A 22,272-nucleotide genomic window follows, 5' to 3' on the forward strand; every position below is an offset into this window, starting at 1 on the left:
CTTACCTCCATGGCAAAGAAGGTGCAACTGGCTCCTCTAAGCTTCTCCAGCAAGAAAATAGGTCACATTGCAAAGTGACTTTGGAGGAATCAGGTTAGCACCATGATGCTAAACAGGTCTCTGCAGTCCATGCACAGAATCAAGAATCACGTTTAAACGTCACACCAGCAAGTTGTGGATAAACCTCGGGTATGCACAAGCCCATGTCTCCTGCTTCTGTATTCACAAGGCTTCCAGGGAAGATGAATTAAAGAAATGTATGAATGCATGCTATATTTTTAATAATTATTCCTTCTGCAGATTAAAATCAGCTTTCAAATCAGAGCAGGAAGAGGACGGTAAGGTCACTGCAACAAAAACTTTATCTGATAAGGACCGGCTTTTACAGCTCTGGATCTACTCACTAAAGCAAAGACATTTGTCACTGATAAATGTCCACTAACTGTAGAAGGAAACTTCACATCATTTCCCCCTAACCTAGAAGTCATCATAAGGGGGAAATTTAATGAAACACATAAAGGCCATGGTTCAGCAAGGCGACGCTTATCTCCTACGATGTGCAAATCAGGTTGCATGGAAATAAGCAGCGCAAAACTCCCATTGGCACTACCCTATACCAGCTAGCCCCCAAGACATTTCAGTCATTTGAATCTTTTTTCTTTGGTTACAGCTGGTGCATACGCTGTCAACTACGTTGGGACAATGACTTCCAAACATGCACAAGATCATTGTGGTCACAAATTACACTGTAAAGGGAAGACAGAACTTCCCTAGCCTTCCTTGATACATGCCCATTAAGGTTTCTTCTCTCCAATGAAAATGTGAGAAAGAGGGGGTAACACAGCTGCTCTCACAGTGCTTAATCTAATGAAGCCACAGCCTTGATAAAGCCTCTCTCAGGTGGTCAATAACCATAAAGAAATGCCTGAAGGTAAAGTTTATCCAAAATATCACAAACCATGGTGTTAGAAGGAAAAAAATACATTCTGACAGAATAGTATTTCAAATCAAATTAAGACTTTTTTTTAGTGCAGCCAATTTATATGTGCATATTAAGAAAATGACAACCTCTTTTCACCAGAATTTGCCAATCTGTTTTGACATGAAAAATGTGGTGTAACAACACTTTTAATAAAATTAACGGTTATTTACCAAAGTGCTTCTTGTATCCTCTACAGTTAATTTCCTTGCATCATCATCTTTTTTTACCCAGTGTAAATACAGGGTCTTTTACAAAGAGGGTGTGAAACAAAAGGCAAAAAAACCCAAACCAATAATCAGAAAACCCACTTGGAATGAAATCTTCCAATACTTTAGGGAAAAACTGCTGGAACGAGTTTTTACCCTTTCCAATGGACAGATGTTCTCATCAATGAGAAAATTAGAACTTGATGACAAACTCTGAGATTTAAATGTCACTCCCTACCACTCCGGTTCAAATAAAAATGGAGTGGCACTACGAGAGCAGTATGCAAGCTCTGCAGATTGTTAATTTCTTCTAATTAAAAAGCAGAGTTTACAGACATATTTAGTGACACTCATCATAAAGTACACATCTGAAAGTAGAAGGCTTTCTTGTTTTCAGTGCCCAGAAAGCTATTTTCTCATTACTAGTGAATTATTTGCTTTCTTGTGCTATTCAGGAATTTCCCACTTCATGTAACAAGTTTGTAACATCTTTAAATAAAATTAAAAGCTCAGACCCACCAGTAACTCCCACAGAAGGCAACCTCCTGATCACCATCTGAGCAAGGTGCAAAGAGTGAATTCAAGAAGCGCATTTTTGACTCTTTATGTATGATGCAAAAGGACACACTGACCAGGCAGTACAACCAAAACATTTATAATGCGAATATTATTTTACCTCCTGAACCCTAGAACAGAATAGCCACCAAGAAAAGCACTCCATGAAGGGATGCACTGATTGTCTGGGTGCCTTTCTGGAAGGTACACTTTAGTTAAAGTCAAGTCATTAGGCTCAGTACAAGAGGAAGCAGATGAAATCCAATCGAATGCATTACAGAGGTCAGACTAAATGAGCTAATGGTCCCTTCTGGTCTTAAAAAATCTATTAATCTAATTTAATTCTCTGTTCTACTCTTCATACCAGAGTCAATTTAAACTCATTTATATGATAAGAACACATTACAGCAGCCTTACACAACACACCATGTTCTGACTATGCAGTTTTAGGCTACCCAAAAGCTTCATTTACTTCCCACTGAGCTCAGGAGGAGATTTTGTTTATCCATAAAGAGAGCTTATATTTACAAACAAGGCACCAGGCAGAGGTACCTCTCCCAACACAACATTGGATGAATCTGCACCTTAAACTATACGAATCGACCAGAAACTTTCCAGAGCACTTTCCACTTTGGCTTGGTTTTTGGGTGCTGGCGTTTCTTACTTATCCTGATACTTGCCATGGTGAAGAACACAACGCTTTTATCAATAAAATCTGTTCCAGTCACTCCAAGGATATTTCTTGTGAATAACTTGTAACACACTCAATATTGCACCAAGAAAATACTTGGCAGTCACTGTCCAGTGAGAAAAGCAAGCTTTTATGTGGAGAAGGCCAAAAATACTCATTGCTGTTAGTCCCTCCAGTGTATACATATGCTCCTGTCAAGCAAATATATTTTATTACCTCTCCCCCCCCCAAAAAAAAAAATCGCCTCCTTTTCTTCTTCATGCAGCCTTCCCTCAGTATTTCCCTCCTCCTGGAGCCTGTGTTCACATTAACACTACCAGTCATTTGCTTAATTCAGCAGTACAAGAGCACAAAACACATGAATTCAGGCTGACTGACCTTAGCGAGACACAGCATCCTTCATGCATGCCTTGGATAGAGGGAATTATTTAACACAGTCAGAGAGGCAACTGAATTTGAGGTCAATACACAGGGGCTCACAAAATCTCTTATTCACATGGTACGTTGGAAAGACCCTACAAATGGACTAAAGACTTCTCTGCTGGCATATCTATACTTGATGCTGCCTCTACTTTTTCTGTCTGCCTGCAGCACACAGGCGGCCCTTTCCCCACCTCCAGCCTAAACATCAACAGATGAAAAAGAACTGCAGAGCTGCCGAATGCCTCGTCTCTCCAGTGGCTGTGTTAATTTATTCCAGCTATTTGAGGGAAGCATGAATGGCACCCCAGTAAGTCAGCTCAGACTGGTATAAAGGCAGCTGATTTTCCCATCTTCTGTCATGGGCAGTGTATAACTTCTATAGTTTTCAGCTCTGATGTTTCTTTGCTTTCCCCCTGCCATCCCTTTTGAGCCTCAAGTAGATGGTACTTTGTGAGAACACTGAACTAAGGAGCTACATAACATGAAACAGACGGTTTGCTTATTCAGTGACAGTCTCTTTAAAACGAATCCCATGTTTCAGTGAAATTTGCCTCAAGTCCTGTTTCTTCTCAGCACATTTTAATCAAGAAAAAATCCTATTTACAGTGAAGAAATCCTGTTACAGTGAACAATCGCTATATTGTTTTAATGGACACAGCTCTTTCACCTAAGCCTTCATCATTTGCTTTGCCCTCCAATCATAAGTACACACTTAAAAAAATCGTCTTTTCAACATAAAAATGTAGGGCAGATATGGTGACTCAAATTCATATGGATATTCACTATTTGTTCCAGCTTACAATTTATATTTATATACCCTCTTTGGATGCTTTAGACACAAACTAGGAGGTCAAAAAGCCTCTCACTATCAAAATGCAGTTCCTTCCAGGGCAAACAAAAGTTCACTGCAGACTCATTCCTGAAGCCCCTAGTCGAAACTCCCCCCAGTTTCAGAGGATTTGTCTGAATAATGGCTGAGCTGAAACTCTCCAGGAACTCTATTATTTTGCCCCCAAAACTTTCTCATTATATCAGCCTTTATTCATGCACACCTGGCAGACTTACCTGAAATAAATGCATATTGGTTTATTCTTGTTGTTTTTTTCACCACCCAACTCTCTTGATTTAGTGTAGTTACTAATGCCAAAATGCACTTTGAGAAGGTGTGCTTCAGAGTGCCTACTATCTCTTTTTTCTGGGATCTACCCCTCTTCCCCTGTCATGTTGTTGACAGCATCACCAACTAGCATTTCACAGCCCTTCATGGCTGGTCCCATTTCTCCCAGAGAATGGAGATCTTCAAATTAGCTACCAGGATGCTTTTTGTACCTTTAACCTAAATTCCCTTCCTATAAGCAATCCATCACATCCAACCCTACTGTGAGAGTCCAGCGAGATTTTTGAGGATAAGGTTGGCCTTTCCATTCCTCACATATACCTTGGGAACTTTTTATCTATTATACCTTACGTGTCTGGGAAGTTGACTTGCTGCCACATCTGAAGGATGAGGAGATGCTAAGGGCATCACCAGAACTTCCTGAAGTCAAGGAAGGGCTCTGTAAAGCCTCCCTATAAAGGTTCAGTAATTTTGCACCTTACTCCTAAAGAGCTTTTTACTCCTCTTTACCTTGTGTATCAAGACCAGAGTATGAGGGCATCCAATCCATCCTCTGCTTGCTTTGGCTCTAAAGCAGAATATGGCAGGGCATCCACATCTGCTTTCTTGGCTTTATTGGTTAAAAAAAAGAAAGAAAACCTGATACGGCAGCACTGCAGAGTGCTGGTGGCATCAAAGAAGTTAATTAGCAACACTGAACTAGACTTCAGGAGATGAGTCTTAATAAGTGCTGCTAAAAATATTACAGTAGTCATTTCCAGAACCAACACAATCAGTGGCAGACAAGCGAGGAGAGCGATCCAGACTCATGAGCTGCCATGGTGGAGGTATTTTCAGTGAGGAGCAGGAATACAGGCTGCTCATTTTAAAAACACAGTAGCAAAAAAACAAGCTGGCACATGAAGAAAACTTCCAGGACTCCACACCCCAATCCAGGCTGGTGGCTCTGCAGCCAGGCCAGAGCAGAGCTGCAGGGAGCAGAAAGTGTTTGCACCACATAGGGCCAGCCTTGAGGAATCAGGTGCACAAATATGATCTAAACTAAGAGGATAACGCCTTGAGAAGAAGCCTGGCAGGTTATAATCCTGTTTTGGGATGGGAAGAGAGGAGCTGGCAGAGGCAACAGCTCAAAAATGTAACATCCTGGAGTCTCTTGCTGGGCTAAACCCCCAACCCTGTGCAGACCCCCCATTGCTGCACACAGGACAGCAAAATCTGCCAGCCAAGGGATAAACACTGCATTTGTCACTAAAAATCATGTGTAAAAATCCAACGCTCAAAAGCTGTCTCTAGTACACGAGGCAGTCCCTTCCTCCTGCAAAAGGCAGCCTTGGACATTTGCTATGTGTCACCTTTTGCTTCCTGCCTCTGGCAACCAGCTCAGACGCAAAGGGCTGGCACACTCATAGCTGGGTTTGCTGCAAAGCATTTGCATCAGATTGATAAGCTGTGGTGGATGTCAGTGTGACGAGCGGTGGTCTTGAACTTAATGAAATGTAAATTAATCACAACTCTAGGCTGGTTCCTCAAGTCAAAGAACTCACTGTAGAAGAGGAAAAGCCGCTATCCTTCATATACAGTCAATGCTTTTTTCTCTATGCAATCACCCCGCTATCTTCAGCAGTACATCCCATGCTTGCTGCCAGGAACAGCCGCCTCAGCTTTTCAGACATGTTCTTGGCAAGGTGCTTTCCCCCTCCTGGCGTTTGACAGGATTATGAAGTGCCGAAGTCTCTGGCCTCCTTTTGTTTTGAAGCTTGAAAGTGAAGTTTAGCTTAATCATTTTGTCTCTTGCTGCCCTTCCCCTATCCCTCAACTATCCTAGTTACCCACCAGTCCAGTCCCCAAGCACTCCTGCTTGTGAGCCCATGGGAACAGGACTCCAGCCCATGAATACTGACTGTGACTTCATGGCATGCAGGTCTTACAGCTGATTCCCATCTGGTTTGCAACGGTAACAACCAATCTGCGAAGAGGATAAAGAAGTATCCTGGTTTATCTCCTGGGCGGGTTAGGTCTGCTGTACCATTTTCTTAGGCTGGCTCAAATAGGTGCCTCATGGTAGGAGCGGTGACTCCAGGAAAAGGAGGGCTGCTCCACCTCATTTGGTAAGGCTACCTCCTGTTCCATGGTCCTACTGAGAGAAGTACATTTTTATTTAGGAGGAGGGAGCAACCACATATTTATTTGTACTGGAGAGGCACTGAAGATACTCCTGCTGTGCTAACCAAACAGTATTAGTATTTATGAAATGCTCCACAAAGGGAGCATTCTGAAGCTGAGGGATCTGGCACTTTTTAAGGATTTTTTGTGAGAAGGTAGAGGAAAGAGCTCAAGCTCCAGCCTTCCTGACAAAAAGCAGGAATCCCTAATTTCAGAAAAGTGTCCATTGGTATGATACTTTTTTATCATTTTTTAATCAAACACTGCTTTACAAAAATGTAAAACAGGATAAAAATGAAGAGACAGATCAGGCCTCAAAATGGGGAACAAATGCAGTTCTGGATCCCAGCATACCCCAGTTAGGTGAAACATCCTCCTGTCCTTCTGAGCTTAAGGTACCGGCTGGCCAGCAAATGTAGGTTGAGATGCCAGCTTTGTCATAAAAGATGAAGAGTCTCTGTGATGCTTTCTTCACCTTCAAACTTAGACATCTTAAATAGCAAAAAGGGACTGAAATATTTATAGAATAAATGGGACACGCATATATGGGCAAATATTAGAGGATAAAAGCCAGGGCCCCAGTCACGGTATGTGTTTAGCAGAGGCTTCTGGAAGCAAGAGCTGATCCCTCTGAAAACCTCCAGCAACACTGTGCAACCAGCAGCTGTCACTGTAAGCAATGAAGAGGAACGGGAGTGAGAGAGCTAGGGATGCTCCTAGATGGGAGGAAAGCAACTGGAAAACAAAAGCACAGGAGAAGCTGCAATTAAACACTCAGCATCTCCCTAAAAATGGCCCGTGTCTGCCAGGAGAAGCTGCTAACTGAAAAGGCTCAGCTGGCCTTTTAAAATGCAGCCCGAACTCAACTTCAGAGATACTAAGCGTGTCTTATCACAACGGGATCTCAAAGCGATGGCAATTCATATCCTGTGCACAAGCCGGATTTAAGATTCGGCAGCCCTCCTGATGCATTTCCCAGGCAAGGATGTAGGGCGCTAAAGGCGAGCAGTGCAGGAAGCCGCTTTCTGCTACCTATTAGCACGTGACAGCTTTGAAACGTTCAAGATCCTCTGCCCACTATCCACATTACTCATCTGTCAAAGGAAAAGCCTCAGATTTATGACGTGAAAATTACATTTTAACGAGGTGTCATATGTGTTTAAAGTTCTTATTCATCACCATACTGCCACATCTTTTACCCAAGACACAATGCACTTAATTAGCATATTATAAGGACAGCGGGTTCACCTTATCTGCATTGTTAAGCTGCTTTAGGAAAAAAAAACAAACCCAGCCACCCTCACTGAATAAAATGGTTGTAATCACATGTTAAGAGAGCATCCCACAATATTTAACAAAATGTGGAGGATAAAGGTTTGACATGCACCCTCTGAGGTTTTTAAAATATCACAGATATGGATGAAGCTTCATATCACATTTGATTACCTGACTGGCAGTCCACAGTGTTAATACACAATCTATGGAAGCCACTTCAGCACAGTGAGGCTGTATTAGAAGGCTTATATCATATCCCTGTCTTCCTTATGTGTTGGGCATATTTATTTATTGACTTCACACATCTATTAAACAGCCCATACTGTAATGCCTGGGTCTCCTGGACATAATTTAAAACATGTCCTTGAAAGTAGGTGGTCTATATTTCTCATGTCACTGGGAACAGCTGCCAGGACATCCAGGACATGCACAGAGGGATCCTTATCCTGGTTCAGGTTCTTCCCTGGACTTCTTCACTGCTGAGCTACAAGACAGGCTTTGGTCCCTACCCCTGGTCTAAACTCTCAGCCAGCGTATCCTGAGCTGCCGCACAAGAGCTGCCAGCACTGGCATGTGGCACCTCTGGCGTTTAAAAGACAAAACTTTCTTCTTCTGGTCTTTCTGCTGCCCAGGAGCCCCTACCTGGTACTCAGCCAGGAGCCATGACTGCCCGGGGGGTGCAGAGACGCAAAGCTGAGAGATGCGTGTTTGTATGCTGCACAGCGCCGGGAAGCAGGATGGGAGCACTTTACCTTTTTGGAGAGGAGGATTTGTTGATATTTTCTCGAATTTGTTTATGCAGACTGTATCACAAGTGGGTGATGATTAAAACAGGTAACTCTGGTGAATATTAAGACTGATTAGGTTGCAGAAAATTTTTCATTCTGTTGATACAGCATTTCATTTCCCTCTCTACACGTTTCTAGTGGGACACATAAAAAAAATAACAAACCTGAACACTCTCCTGGGTTCAGCTTCTTGAAGAATGTGATAGAAAACACTGCTAGAGTTGCAGAGCTATTCTCACTATCACTTCAAATTAGCAAACTCAAAAACAGCTACAAAGAAATAACCCAAAAGCTCAGGAGCATTTATGGAGAAGCATTCTCCAAAAAACTAATTTTAAGGCCAAACAGCTCAAAGAAAATATGCTTCAAAGGCTTTTGGTATCTTCAAGTTCACTTCTTGAAAGTAGACATTAATGACAGGTTTCCTGGGATTTGCAGGCACTGGGGAGTGTTTGCTTTCAGAACTGCTTTTGAGATAAATGAAAACAACCCCAGACAAAAGGAAAAACAATTGAGCGGGGCAAATCCTTAAAATGCAGCTTTTCCCACTTCTAAGAAAAATTAACAATTGGTTTTAATTCAATCAAGAGCCCTGAACTGCTTCTAGATCAATTTGAATCCAGCTTTGTGCCTCACTTAAGACTTCAGAATATTTTGTCTTGCCTTGTACCTTCAGCTGCTACAGAAGCTGAGCACAGAAACGCCAGGTTTTGACACTCATTTACTCTGAGAAGTAAAAGCCCATTTTTTCAAACAGTGGGTGAGAGAAGCTCTGCAACAGCGAAGATCTCAAATATGTTCCAAACCTACATGCACAAACAGACCTTTAATTAAAACTCATAGAAAATGTTAATCACTGTGAAGAGTAAGAGGATGTGATCCTTGCCTTTCCTATAAGCTAAGCAACTCCTGCCTCCTTCCATTTTCCTTGGATGGTTTGGGAAAAGACTGAAAATGTTTGAGTGAACTGGAGCCCCCAACAGCTGTTTTTTATTTTAGATATCCTTGAAATATGTGATACCAGAGATTTCAAATATGTTTCAAATATGTTACTGGCTATTTAGGTAGCTAAATATATCACTTTTCTTGTTAAGACCAATTTTTCGTTTTAAGAGCTCTTCTCCTAAAACTTCACCCTTAATTGTTTTTTAACAACCATTTGTTCAACCCATCAATTTTACAATCTTTCTTTTATTTTCTAATTAAGCAGATATTGTTTACATATTTTGCTACTCAAACTGTAACCCTGTGGAAAATGGCTGCATTGAACATTGCCTTGCTCTAACCAAGAAACACTGGTGATTTTGTAAGAGAAGAGGGGAAACACATAGCCACAGTCCACTCTGTAAAAAAATAAATCACTAAATAACCAAATATAAATATCCTGGGTCTTCACTGCTTTCCTAGTGTTGCATTGGCTTCTGTTCTGCTCTTTGGTGGAGGAGCTGAGTTTAAGCCAGCCATATATTTAGTATTATACATAAAGCAATGCAGCATGAAATTTGGTGCTAACCAGAAAATGTTGCACTGAACTTGGAAGAGAGAGTCACGCAGATCTGGTCTCCCAGCTCCACTCTGCAAAAAACCTGGTGTCAAGCAAGTGTTTGCTCACCTATTCAATTCAAAATCAGTGCTTCTGTTTGACTGACTCATAAAATAACACTCCCACTAATCAGGCTGTGCAGGTAATGGAGCAGTGAACTCCCTTTGCAAAGGTATTTTTCTTCGTTTTGAAATGCCTTGGCCCATTCAAGCTGTCTCATCAAGAATTTCACTTGCTGTTGGAGCAGTCCTCTCAAAAGTCCTCTAAACCCATAAAATAGTGAGGTAATGGGATCCTTATGCATTTCTGCCAAAAAGGAAATCCCAGCAATTTTCAGAGAAGAGAAACGCATGTAAAATTCAGCTTTGTGCCCACATTACAAAGCTATCAAAATCTGCATGAAAGAAATGTCAGAGAAGGCTCACCAGATTCCCTGACACCAGATTAACCCTCTCATGTCACCACCCAAAGCCAAAACCGCTTCAAGCTTTCCATCTGAGGCACTGCAGGATTTTAAGTTCTCCTCCTAACATGAGTGAAATTAAAAGGGCTTCAAACCAGAGTGACACAAGGACAAATCAAATCCTTGCACCTCACAGACTTTCAGCCCTTTCCAAGGTTTTCACCTGCTCTCCCATCTCACCAGCTTAGACTGGTAAAAAGGGAAGAACCATTTCCTTTTTTATAGGAAAGTACAAAATCTGTTTTTTTCACTGATTATGGCTTTTCTTATTAAAGATGCTATTACTGACAATGGTCACCACGTGAAAAAGCAGCAGCAGAGAGTCTGCTGTAATACCTGGAAATAATTCACTGAAAAGGAGAGAAACTCCGTGAAATAGAAGGGATGCAATTGATTTTCACTCCTTGGGGATAACCGATAGCTCACAAATTGCGCTGCTTCACTCCACCACTCAGAAAGTACATGCTCATCATTAAGTTGGGAGAATGAGAAGTATTACTTCATTTTTTGCTCATATGAGATCTTGCAGAGGTCAACATCATTGAAAATGTCCCTGCTCCTCTCTTAACAGTCACTTGGGTTTTTTTTCATCTGTCTCTTCAAGATTTCCTTCTCCTCTTCCTTGCATTTTTGTATAAAAATGAGAAATTCACTGCCATTTTACTACTTTTATTCTATCTCTCCCCAGTTTTTCATATCCACGGTTTCTTTCAGCATCACTTGATCCATTTTTTATATAAATAACAGGTTGCACACAGGAAAAGAAAAAGAAAAGCTCAGCAACAGAAACCTCTCGACTTCTCTTTTGCAATCTGAAGCCCTGAATCCACTCATCCACTTCCGAGTTTCTTATTAACAAAAAATAATGTTTTGGGAATAGCCATGTTATGAATCAAATAGTTTACTGTCCAAATTATATTAATTCTGCCTTTCCTCTTACTTCTTCTGCCTTTCTGAAGTACACAGTCCACCACAGGAACTACCTGATAACTATGACTACATTGTGTACAGCAGTAACCATTTGAAAATGACTGAGCAAATGCTGTTTGGAAATTCTTGCACTGTCATGTGAGTTTGACCACAACCTAGGCTAAGTCGTGTTACTAATAAAGTGGTGACTGTGAACATAATACTTGAAAAAGATGAAGAAGTTCATAAAGTTAAGGTAATATAACCCAACTAAGTAATTACCAGCCTAATTTCTAACAGGAAAAAAGGTGGAAAAGCTCAGAATCCTCTGGGGGCCAGATGCTCCTCTCTTAGAGAAAGTATAGTAAGTCACAGTAAGTCATGAAATGCTTTAAAAAAAAAAAGCAACTTTAAAGAAAAGAAACCAACAGTTAGGAGGATTTTGTTGTCGATTCCACTCTAGACACACACTTGTGGGTGTATGTTCACATTTGCAATTAGTGGTGGCTTCCCTGAACAGCCCAAACTCCCCCAGCTTAATGGAACAAAGTCATTTAAACTGGCTGGCAGTTTTCCCCTGGCCGTTCGCAGCGACAGCATCTTCCATGCTTTGTTTTGCCAAAATTCCTACAGAAAGGAAGATTATCTGATGTATGGAGGAAAATTCAATTAAGGACAAAAGAATGCTATCCCCGTGACGCGAACAAGAGCGTGGACATTTGGAGACTGTTTCAAGTTAGCTAAGGGTAGCACACTCCTTCCTCTATTTCATTTCAGACAAAGATTAAAAAAAAGGTATTCTGCATGTATTAATGTCTTAATATCCATTGTAGGTCTTGTGGTGGGTCTTAATTTACAGAAACACAGGCAGATCAGTAAAAGAGGCGTGTACTTCAGTTTTACATCCTATTTGCAAGAAAAATAGAAAGCCCGATTCAGATTTTGGCTCGGTATTAAAACCCTTACCTGCTCTGCTGTCCAGTGGGCCAAAATCCAAGGAATATTTCACGACATGATAGTTGTTCCATACATAAAGGAGGTTGTCCCGGGGATTATAATCCACAGCAGCAATGTATTGGTAGGAGTTTGGAAAGGGCACATCCACCATGCTATCCTTGCTTTGGTCAGTGTTATATATGTAGTCTATTTTATTCCCTGTGGCTTCATTGTCATCATCCTCATACACAGACTTCACCACATATAAAATCCCACAGATCATGAAGGCATTAGAAGCTGACCTCTTGTCATAGGCAGTATCCCATGTCCCTTCAATCCTTAAAGTGTAAGGGTTTAACTGGCTAATGACTATTTTGCCATTATTTTGTTCTGTTGCATAGATTACCCACAGCCCGTTCTCATCCACAGCCAGGTCTATATCAGACTTGCCTCCCCAGCGGTAGGGAGAGGTGTCATGGTAATTTGCATTAGCTATGATAGCCTCCCCGCTTTTTATCCTTGTCCGTAAGTCAAACTTGACTATGTTCCTGGTTCGTTCCTTGTTAAAGAACAAAGCCCCATCGTACACCACGAACCCCGTGCCATCCACCCGGTGCGGGAGTTTGTAGGTTGTGGTTGGCCTCCCAGCAATGAAGTCGTCCTTGGAGGAGTACTCTGTCAGCGTGTCTGTCCGGTATGGTGTCCAGGGCATGTAGTAGATCTTGTCGGATGCCTGCAGAGGGTCTTTGCACCAGGCACCAGACTGGTGGTCAGATTCAAATAAGTGTTCGCTCTGGTATACTCCTTTCAGCAGTCCAGGGCAAAGAAAAACTGTCAGAGAGGAGAAGAATTTAAAACAAAAAAACAAAGTTAATGACAGTTCAGGGGCATTTGGCCCAACCATCTCAACAGCTTCTAGTTCTGGAGCAGAGCACACTCGAGATCAGAGGAAACCCAAGAGCAATGCCTTGTAGCTGGAGACTAGCCTTCCTGCTGGCCACGTCTCTAGAACAAGATTTGCTCCACGAAACTGACTTTTTTTTTCCCCCTGCTTTTTCTATCAACTGTGGCTCATTTTCTTATTGCTTTTCAAATCTGTTTTTGCAGGTGTACTTACTTGGACCACTCGCCTTTGTAAACTCTGAAATGAATATGTACCCCCAAAGGATTTCTGGGTTTGAATTTCCAGATTATATTCTGCAATGAATCTGTACCTACTAGGTGAAGGGGTAAACTCCTGGGGAATTGATCCACATATTTATTTGAACAGCCCACAGAAGAGTGGCCTAGAAATGGAAATAAGAGAAAGAAATTCCGATCCTTACAGCCCAAGCGATATTAAATATTTAAAGGGTACCGATAGCAAAGCAGAGGCAAATCCCTTAGCAACTCAGAAGAGCGTTTAAAGCAAAGGGAGCTGGGGGGAACACCCATCTACAGATCTGCAATATAACTAGAAATGAGCCTTTCAAAGCTGTTACAGGACACACAAAACATGCAGTCCACACAATTAAAAACGAATGATGTATGGATGCTGAAAGGAAAAGACAAGGAAGGAAGGAAGGAAGAAAGGAAAGAAGGAAGGAAAAGAATAAAGTTCACTGGAGAGGAACCCAAAGTCTAGATTTTAATCAGTTAAAAAATGTCCTGTTAAATATAGTAGTAATTCAAACTTAAAAACATATACCTTCTATTGTTACATGAGAGGAGCACAGAGGAGTGGTTTGACTAACCGGGGTGCTTTGCTGCTCAGACTTCGGGGGGGCTGAGAGGGGCCAGGGCATGCCCAGCACACCTGGGAGGAGGCTTGGCCGGCACCTGGCTGACCTTGGCATCACGGGAATGCCAACATCAAAATGCTGGCTGGCCAGGGAGACAAAAGGAGGGGTGCTGCAGAGCGAAACTGGCTCACTTGCCCCCCGTCATCCCCAGTAGCACCCTCCTGACCTGGAGGTGCTGCACATGACGGGAGAATATTTGTTGGTTATTTGTAATGCTGGTCTCTGTGAGCATGTAGTACAATAACCATGATGATGGGATGGGCAGCAGGGAGGCATGAAGAGGTATCCCACCACACGCTTCTGGTAGCACGGGGCTGGCAGATGGGACCCCGTGTTCGCACTCCTTGCTTGGAGCATAACCAATTACTTTCAGAAATGAAGAAATTGGTAATACCCTCTGGAGAGCAAGACAGGAGGAAAATCAGATTTAGTAACTGGTGTAAAAGTATATTGCTCTATTGGAGTCTAAGTAACCACCCAGAGTTTCTGATAAAGGGGTGCTGTTTCCAAGAGGCTTTTATTGCATAATTAGATATACTTATGCACATATGTACATATGCACACTTTCCAAATACTTTGGGGCAGGAGAAGAGTGAGTTATCTAAACCTTTGAATAGAAATTGAATGAAAAAAAGTGGCACTGGTAAAAACTTTTCAGCAAAAATGAATTATCCGGTGAAGTTGAGCAGCAGAGATACTAAATAAACTTTAACAAAAAAGTAGTGAGAATTAATGACAAAGTATTTAAACTAAAACGTTAAACTGTTAAATAACTTAGCCTATACATAAGTAATATATATATATAATTTGAAAGGTATTTAATTACCTTTTTGTTCCACTTCTATTGTAGAGAGAGAGGTAAAGAGAGAAAGGAGAAAAGAGAATAGATTAATGGTACTGTATTGGCCAGGTACTTTTCTTTACCTCTTTCAAATGAAAAGGAAGCTTTATTAATTTACTTTAGTATGTGAACATTTTATATATATATAAAGCCTTTCCTCTGATATACACTGGACATTATGCAGAGAAGCTGAGCAAAATACAGATATATTTTAACTTTACAAAAATCTTTAAGAAAAAAAACAACCAACACTTGGGACATACCAGGCCCCCTGAACTATTTGAGATTACCTCCTCAGCAGCAACCTTAGACTAGTTTCATAGAGCAAAATAAAATACCCATACACTGAAATATGACTGATACAGATTTACGTATGGAATAAAAACTGCAGGGAGAAACTTTATAGAATATACATCTTCATATATTTCACCAAAATCCTGTAAAATAGAGATCCCTACTTTAAGCAGGAGAATATTCCCTTATGACACAAACAGAGAACTCGGGAGAGTCAAATGAAGCACATCGGTGGATGTTCGCAGAGTCCTGTCCTATGTCTCAGAAAAAATAAGCTTTAGTAGGACTTGAAAAAAAAAGTAGTACTTACACGATTTATAAGATCCTGAAGACTTACAGTGTGAATAAGTTACAAATCTCTAAGCACTATTTAAAAAGCCCAACTCAGAACCTGATGGATATTTTTATGTGAATTATTCACCATGCATCATAATGCTGCTGAAGAGGCTCGTCCCTTCACATGAAGCCCCTTGCAGTCAGAATAAATAAATGCAGTGCACTTATTAATTGCTTAACACTCAGTACCAGTTTCTATAGCCAAAAACCTCCTGTGAGAGGCTTTGGGAGCCCTCATCCAAAAGGGTTGTGGCACAGTCCCTACTTCTTCCAGCATTGTGGGGCCCCAGACAGGTTCTTGCACCCTCAACCTTCAGGTTTGATGGTTCTGCAGGGCCTCTTCCCTGAAGGTGTAGGAGAAGACAGGCACCATAAAATATCACTGAGGGGGAAGTGAGAACTTGCCAGCAAAACAGTATGGTTTTGACAGCTGAGAGATCTCTGTTCAGAGAAGCGAGACAGGAATGCAAAGGTATGCACGCACACTTTGTTTTTGCTTGCCCAGAGTTCACTCTGGCCCCTTCCAGACTGAGAAACTTGCCAAACGACTGTCCTCTGGTGCTGGGACTGCAAACCCCTTTGCATTCGAAAGTCTCATTCATTTGGATGGGAAACTGCAGGCTCAATGGAAGAATGATTTCAGGGTAAGACTGCAAATGCATTGGCTAGACATGTGGATCTGCACTTTGCCGTACGGGGAGGTGTACATCCAGAGCCAACTGCAGCTCCCAAAATTAATGCTTCCAAACTTAAACAGTCTTTTTTACCTGGGCTTTGATTCAGGCTCCTTTCTACCTCCTAACAGGTTAAGGTTAAAGGCAAATGTTTTCACCATGTGGCTGTCAGGGCTCTAGGGAGCAGAGACCATGCATTTCAGTGGAAGCACCTGGTTTTGAAAGGGAAAGAGCCAGCAAAATTAAAAGGCACCAGACCCAGCAACTGGAGAAACCTGCACAGCAATTGCTCTCCCTGTCCCAGACTGTGGCTGGCCACAGTAAGTAAAGTATTCAGAAAAACACTAAATGTCCCTGGCAAAAGAAAGGAAGCAACACGACAGATCTCCAAATCTGATTCTTCTGGCGGATGGTATACCATACCTTTGGCAGCATAGAAGGTAGTAATCTACATTTCCAAACAAGCAAAAGCTTTTGTAATGCACTCAAACAACAGTGTGATATTGTAAAGCAGGAAAAGAGAAGCTTCTGCAGGAGATAATATATTCATGACCAGCTGAGCTGAGTGACCTGAAGCATTGATTACCCTTATCCTGAATATCTCGTATGTGTTATTAGCGGTCAGTGCCATATCCAGCTCTCTTATAATTCCAGACACGGTACGTGTTTTGGTGACCTCCTGCATGGTGCTTTCCATTGTATCCCAAATATGTATTTTCTTCCTGCTGATTTAGGACTTAATGCTTTTGAATTTCAGTAATTACTCAGCTTATATTGGGACATCATATTATTTGAACAGGTTGCATAGGAAGCTAGGACGTTTTAAAAGGAAGGGTCTAATTAGGGTCTGATTATCTGTTCAATCATGCAAAATATCACTGCAAAACTGTCTTTATAAAGTATTGGAAGAATTTTAAAAATTTTGCCCAATTACAGACAATTTTACATCTCTGCAATGCCTGTGTTAGTCCACAGAATTTAAATACTGTTTATAGCACAGGAGGTACCTTACCTTCCTGCAGGGATCTACACATAAAGCACACATACACAGTTATTTCTCTTGCAGTGAGATCTCCACTCCTGCTGTTGCTGCACTGGAGAAGAACAAGGGTATTTCACCTCGATTTCCTACGCTGGTTGCAGGCCAGTGACATTGGCTTCAACAGTGCCAGAGGCCCAAAGGAAATCAAGAACGACTTGCCAGGGGAGTTACAAACAAGACTTTCCATGTACCCTGATTTTCTCCCGTTTCTTCAGACGGAAGAAAAACCGAGGCCGATGTGCGGTCATTGACCGCTACAGCCTGCCCCTGCTGCACCTGGAGCCAAGCGATCAGGCAGATTCCTGCCACCCACTCAGAGAAATTGCACAAACAAATTAATTAAATGCTCTTAGTACTGCTGGGTTGAGGATCTGAAAATACACTCTTAATTTCTGGCACAATTAACACTTGAACAACATTAACTGCTCATTTTCTTACCACCATGTTGAGTTGCACTCAACTATTTAAGGCAGAAGCACGCAGCGGCAGAGTCCTGTTGAGAGCTCTCTCCCTGGCACTGCTTCAAACCCGCAACAGGAGCACAAAACTGAAAAAAATTATCTGAGTAGGGGGGATGTTAAAAGTCAAATTCAAAAGTAAGTAAAAAGTTATGCCCTGTACTTTGCCGATTTTTTTCAGAACTGCTGTTTAATAGCAGAATAAGTGTCATCCACTCCATGTTCCTGTCCTTCACAGGTCAAACTGATTTAATATGCAGAGACTCAATGTTAAACATGTAGTTAACGACAAAATAGGACTAAGAAAACAGGTTTTTGAGGTTGACCATAGTGTCACAAGATGCAGTGTCTCAGCCATGCTGAGGGTGCTTCATGCCAGACGTGGCTAACCGCTGCATCTTGCCTCCACCAACCAGCTTGACCAGATACGTGGGAGGTGAAGCCGAAAAGCGGCCGTGGCACTAGGGAACCAACTAGGGAGAAATATCCCCAGAAGGCGCAGCACTGGCCTTGTGCCCTGCTCCAACAGATGACCCATGGTGCAAGATGGTGATCATCACATAGCTGACTCACCACTTGGCCCTGAGCCCTGCTGTGCTGGACTTGACCATTAAGCTCCCTCTAACGATAAAACAAAGTCTGAAAGGTGCCTTGCACCAGGGCTCCTCATTCGAGAGTGGTCTGGGATCTACAGCCTTTTCTTTCTTTCTCTAACCCCTAGACTCCAAGCTGCTCAGCCAGCCTTGTGTCAACAGCAAAGCGCCCACAACTCTTGACCTTTGACTTGAGGGCGCTACTTCCCTATAGCACCCACAGAGAGCTCTCCCAATGTACGTGTTTCTCCCCAACACACACACCCCATCTGTGGGTTTTAAGTTGAAGATGAACATGTTTAGGAAGCTGCAAACCTAGCAATGCACCCCGAAGTGCACCCATGTAGAGCCTGCTTGGAAATGAAGGTGCTCTTCTTTTTTGAAGACATGACTGGGTGCTGGAGTCTCAGTGTTTCTCTACTAAAAGCAGGTTAAAGTAAAGAAGAGACATGTTCAAAATTCAGGGCACCAAAGCACATGTCGATAATAGACTTCCTTTTAGCTATCACAATAGAAAGCAGTAGTCTAGGCAACTAGGCAATATAGAGGCAAGGGCAGCATCAGATTCACAGCACGTCCTGCTCAGCAGATCATTGATGACAGGACCCCATAGTCAGTGCTAGAGAAGCTCTGTCCTCTAGGATGTAGGAAAATCTGCTGTTAGGTAGGATGTATTCCCAGTCATGCTAATAGTAATAGTGCACATGAGGTCCTGAGCAGTTTCTCTTCCCAACATCTAAAACTTAAGAAAGTGGTTGAGGCCCCTGAAGAAATGCAGCAGTTGACAGATCAGAGGCAGCGTGAGGGTGAGGCACAGATACTGCAGAGTGGTCAGCTTCCTTATCATTCCTCTGGGTCCCCACCCCAGCACCCAGCCAGTGAGGCTGAAGAGGACCACACCTATACACGTTTCAAACCCGTGGCGCTCTACCATTGGGAAGCGCAGGTGGTACGTAGACAGATCCTGATGGGGAAGCACAGTTGGAGTAAAGCTGAAATCTGCAGCAGCAGATCTAAAATAAATATATCTAAACTCAGGAAATGAAAATATGAAAATACTCTCCTTTTATTAATTTGTACTTAAAACACTTAAACCCCCACATACGGTCTGCCAGAACAGTTAGAGAGCTAGCTCAGCATTTATATGAAACAAGCTGTTTTGGCAACCTGAAGTTCAAAATGCTGCAGAAGTACCCATCTCTGCTTTGTTTTCTTCTCCTGACGCATGATTAAAATGACAAAAAAGGCCACAAGCTCAGTACTCACTCTGTACCACACAGACACAAAAACAAAGCACATGCCACCAATTCTCTCATCCACCCTCCCCTTCTAGGAAAGCTTGGAGTCCCACTGTAGTGCAGATGGGTGGTTGCTGGACCTCGAACACCCTAATAACAGGACCATAGTCACATCCACTGCAGCAAGCTGTAGCCAGCAGGTCAGATGACATTTTGCCTTTAGGTAAAGGAAAAGCAACAGCAAGGCAGTGGTCTTTGGTCTCAGTCCCTTCATTGCAACTGCCCTCACTACCGAAGATACAGTGACCAGCCTCCATCCCCATTCTCCACATCAAGCTGAGCCCAATCCAGAATTTAGCTCCAGTCCCATTAACCCCAGTGAAGCACTCATTTCACGAGCTTTTAATGTGAAAAGTTTTCACATGCAACAGGGAGAGCACTCTTGGGTCTTGGCTCAGGAGCAAGCCCAGAGAATGGAAGCATTAGGTTTTCTAAGACCACTTTGCAAATACTGTTGTTATCTTCCCATTTTTTGCCACCTAATCCCACTGTACTAAGATTTAAAATTTATTTTATTTATTTTTTCCCCTCAACACGACAGGTTTTCTAGAAATCATTTTCCTTCCTTTTCAGAGCAAGAACAATATCAGCTTCCTTGGCAAGGTACAATAAATAAATACATAACAGACTGCACTTCATGCCCCACCACTTGTTTTTACCTGGGGGATCTTCACTTGTGCCAACGGCAAGCATGTACGTGCTGCTAAATGGGGAACAGACCCCACTAACATTACCTGGCTTTGCAGTCCAAGTCCATACACTTGAATGTAAAGCACTCAGACTTTCATTCTCTAGCCAAAGGAATGAAGAAATTATTATCAATTATATTGCCATGAATTAACTTTCTCACAGCTGCCAATTTCTGTTATGAAAGAACTATACGCCACTTCAAGCCTCTCCATTGCAGTTCTCCACCAGACAAAACTATTCCACAAGCTAAGTTTTAAAGTTTGTTTAGGTTCAAATGATTATAATGGCGGGACCCACTTAGTCTGTAACATTATTTATATTTCCAAGAAAATTTAAGGTTTCAGTAAACAGAGTACTTTTTCCTTGACTGTACATACCTGTGTGTGTCCATTATACTCCCTCCCATTAGACTGGGAAAAAAAAATATTAATTTATTGCACCAAAGAAATGCTTGCCTTTTACAGCAAATGAAGTGCTAATCCTTTATTTAATAAAAGGCAGGAATAATCTCACTTGCTCCATTTACAAATTACATTTTTCATATAATACCCAGGCATCAGTGAATGAAGGTGCTCTACCTTGTGTTACAATGGCTTCATGTAACAGATCCCCAAAATTATCACCTCCTAATTAATTTTGCTGTGAAGTATGGAGATTGCAAATGTCAATAATCCATAAATGCTTTCACAAACCACAACCTAAATTAGATCCTTAAATATGGTATCTATAGATTTTCAGAAATCAAAACTGTCGTTTTTTGTAAGTGGATTTTTTTTCCCCTTAGATTTCCATTCATCTGATAAATTTGTGAAACCTTTCAAACCATTAATTTGGGCTTCCTTAAAATGTCAGTGCTTTCAGTCTGCTTTTTAATACATAATAACTAAATTTAATAGATGTTCACTAAAATAATACTAAGAATTATTAATGTTAAAACACCCGTCAGTGTAACTTACAGTCATCAGGACCCAGGAAACCACTAATATACATTAACTCTTGTCCACTAGAGGTTTCTGTGAGAGGAAAAAAGTTATAGTTTCCTACAGAATTGCCTTATGTATTATAGATCAAACTTCAGGCTATTTTGGGAGAAAGCCATCTTTTTGTTAGCCATTCATATAATGAATGACAGGCATCAGAGGCCTGAGCCCTCACATGGACTCTCCCCCAAACTCAAGAAATTACAAATGCTTTTCCATGGCACTGTCCCCATGAGGCAAATTTTCTAGCAGCTTAACTATTATGACCTCATTTCCTAATTTTAGGTACTAAAGCCCACAAAAAATTATGCCTTTCAATATTTTGTTAAGGGAAAAAAAAGTATCAGTCCTGCAGAAAGCCAATGAAACTCTGGGATTCTGAGATCTGGGTTTAAACAGTAAAAACTCTGCTATATGCCTGGCCCTGCAAGTGCTGAGCTGTTGTGTAGAGCAGAGATCAGTGAGATGGTTCTCAATGGTTTTGCAAACATTCGTTTTTCCCGAAATTCCATGAATAATTTCTATTCTGTCTTTGCCTCTCTCCTGTTGTTATTATTCCAGTGGCAGTCACAGTGACTGGCTTCTCTGAAGAAGCAGACACTTCATCAGCTTCAGCAGATACTGAATGTGATTGTGCTGCACTTCTAAATGTATTATTCCAAGAGGTAAATATTTTTTGCTCAAGTAAAGATAATTCACTTAAGGTATAATGAGTCCTGCACTGGAAAAAAAAGCAGCAGCAAGTATTGTTATATTCAAAGTTCATCTTCAGAAGTATCTGACTTTTTTAATGTGTATAAATCTCTTCTGTAGATGAGATTTTATGTTTAGAGCATCATTCCAGAGATAAAGCAACCTGAAAAACCAATTCATCCATGAATTTGGGAAACGAAAAAGATTGTTTATGCTAGTCAAAGTGTTTGTCAGAGCACTGGCCACTGCTCACCACCATCACAAGCAGAAAAATGAGCCAGGCAGAATTCCATTGTGACCCTGCAGCCAGTAGCACATCGCCCTGTTGTCACCAGTTTGTACAAAAAACAGCAGTAACTTCTTAATTCACTGCAACTCTCTCAACTTGTTGTGCACCAGAATTTTCCTTTCAAATTTGTCACTTAAAAAGAAGCAGAAAGATGAGTTAGCATGAGAGGGGAAAAAAGGGACCATACAAGTACTGTGTGAAATTCAATTACGGGTACAAGTCATTCAGCCAAAGTTTCCTTGGCAGTTGGCC

At 41.6% G+C, this 22,272-nt stretch overlaps 1 protein-coding gene across 1 annotated transcript in view; it reads right to left on the reverse strand.

The window, feature by feature from the left end:
* The window catches only part of ADGRL3 (adhesion G protein-coupled receptor L3), a 514,763-nt gene that overhangs the window by 162,650 nt on the left and 329,841 nt on the right, over positions 1–22,272 (reverse strand). The window contains exon 8 of the mRNA XM_074823334.1: positions 12,082–12,882. Coding sequence (XP_074679435.1) covers positions 12,082–12,882 — 801 coding nt within the window. The remainder of the gene's footprint in view (positions 1–12,081; positions 12,883–22,272) is intronic.

Source organism: Strix aluco, chromosome 4 (assembly GCF_031877795.1).
Source record: "Strix aluco isolate bStrAlu1 chromosome 4, bStrAlu1.hap1, whole genome shotgun sequence".
Taxonomy (NCBI): domain Eukaryota; kingdom Metazoa; phylum Chordata; class Aves; order Strigiformes; family Strigidae; genus Strix; species Strix aluco.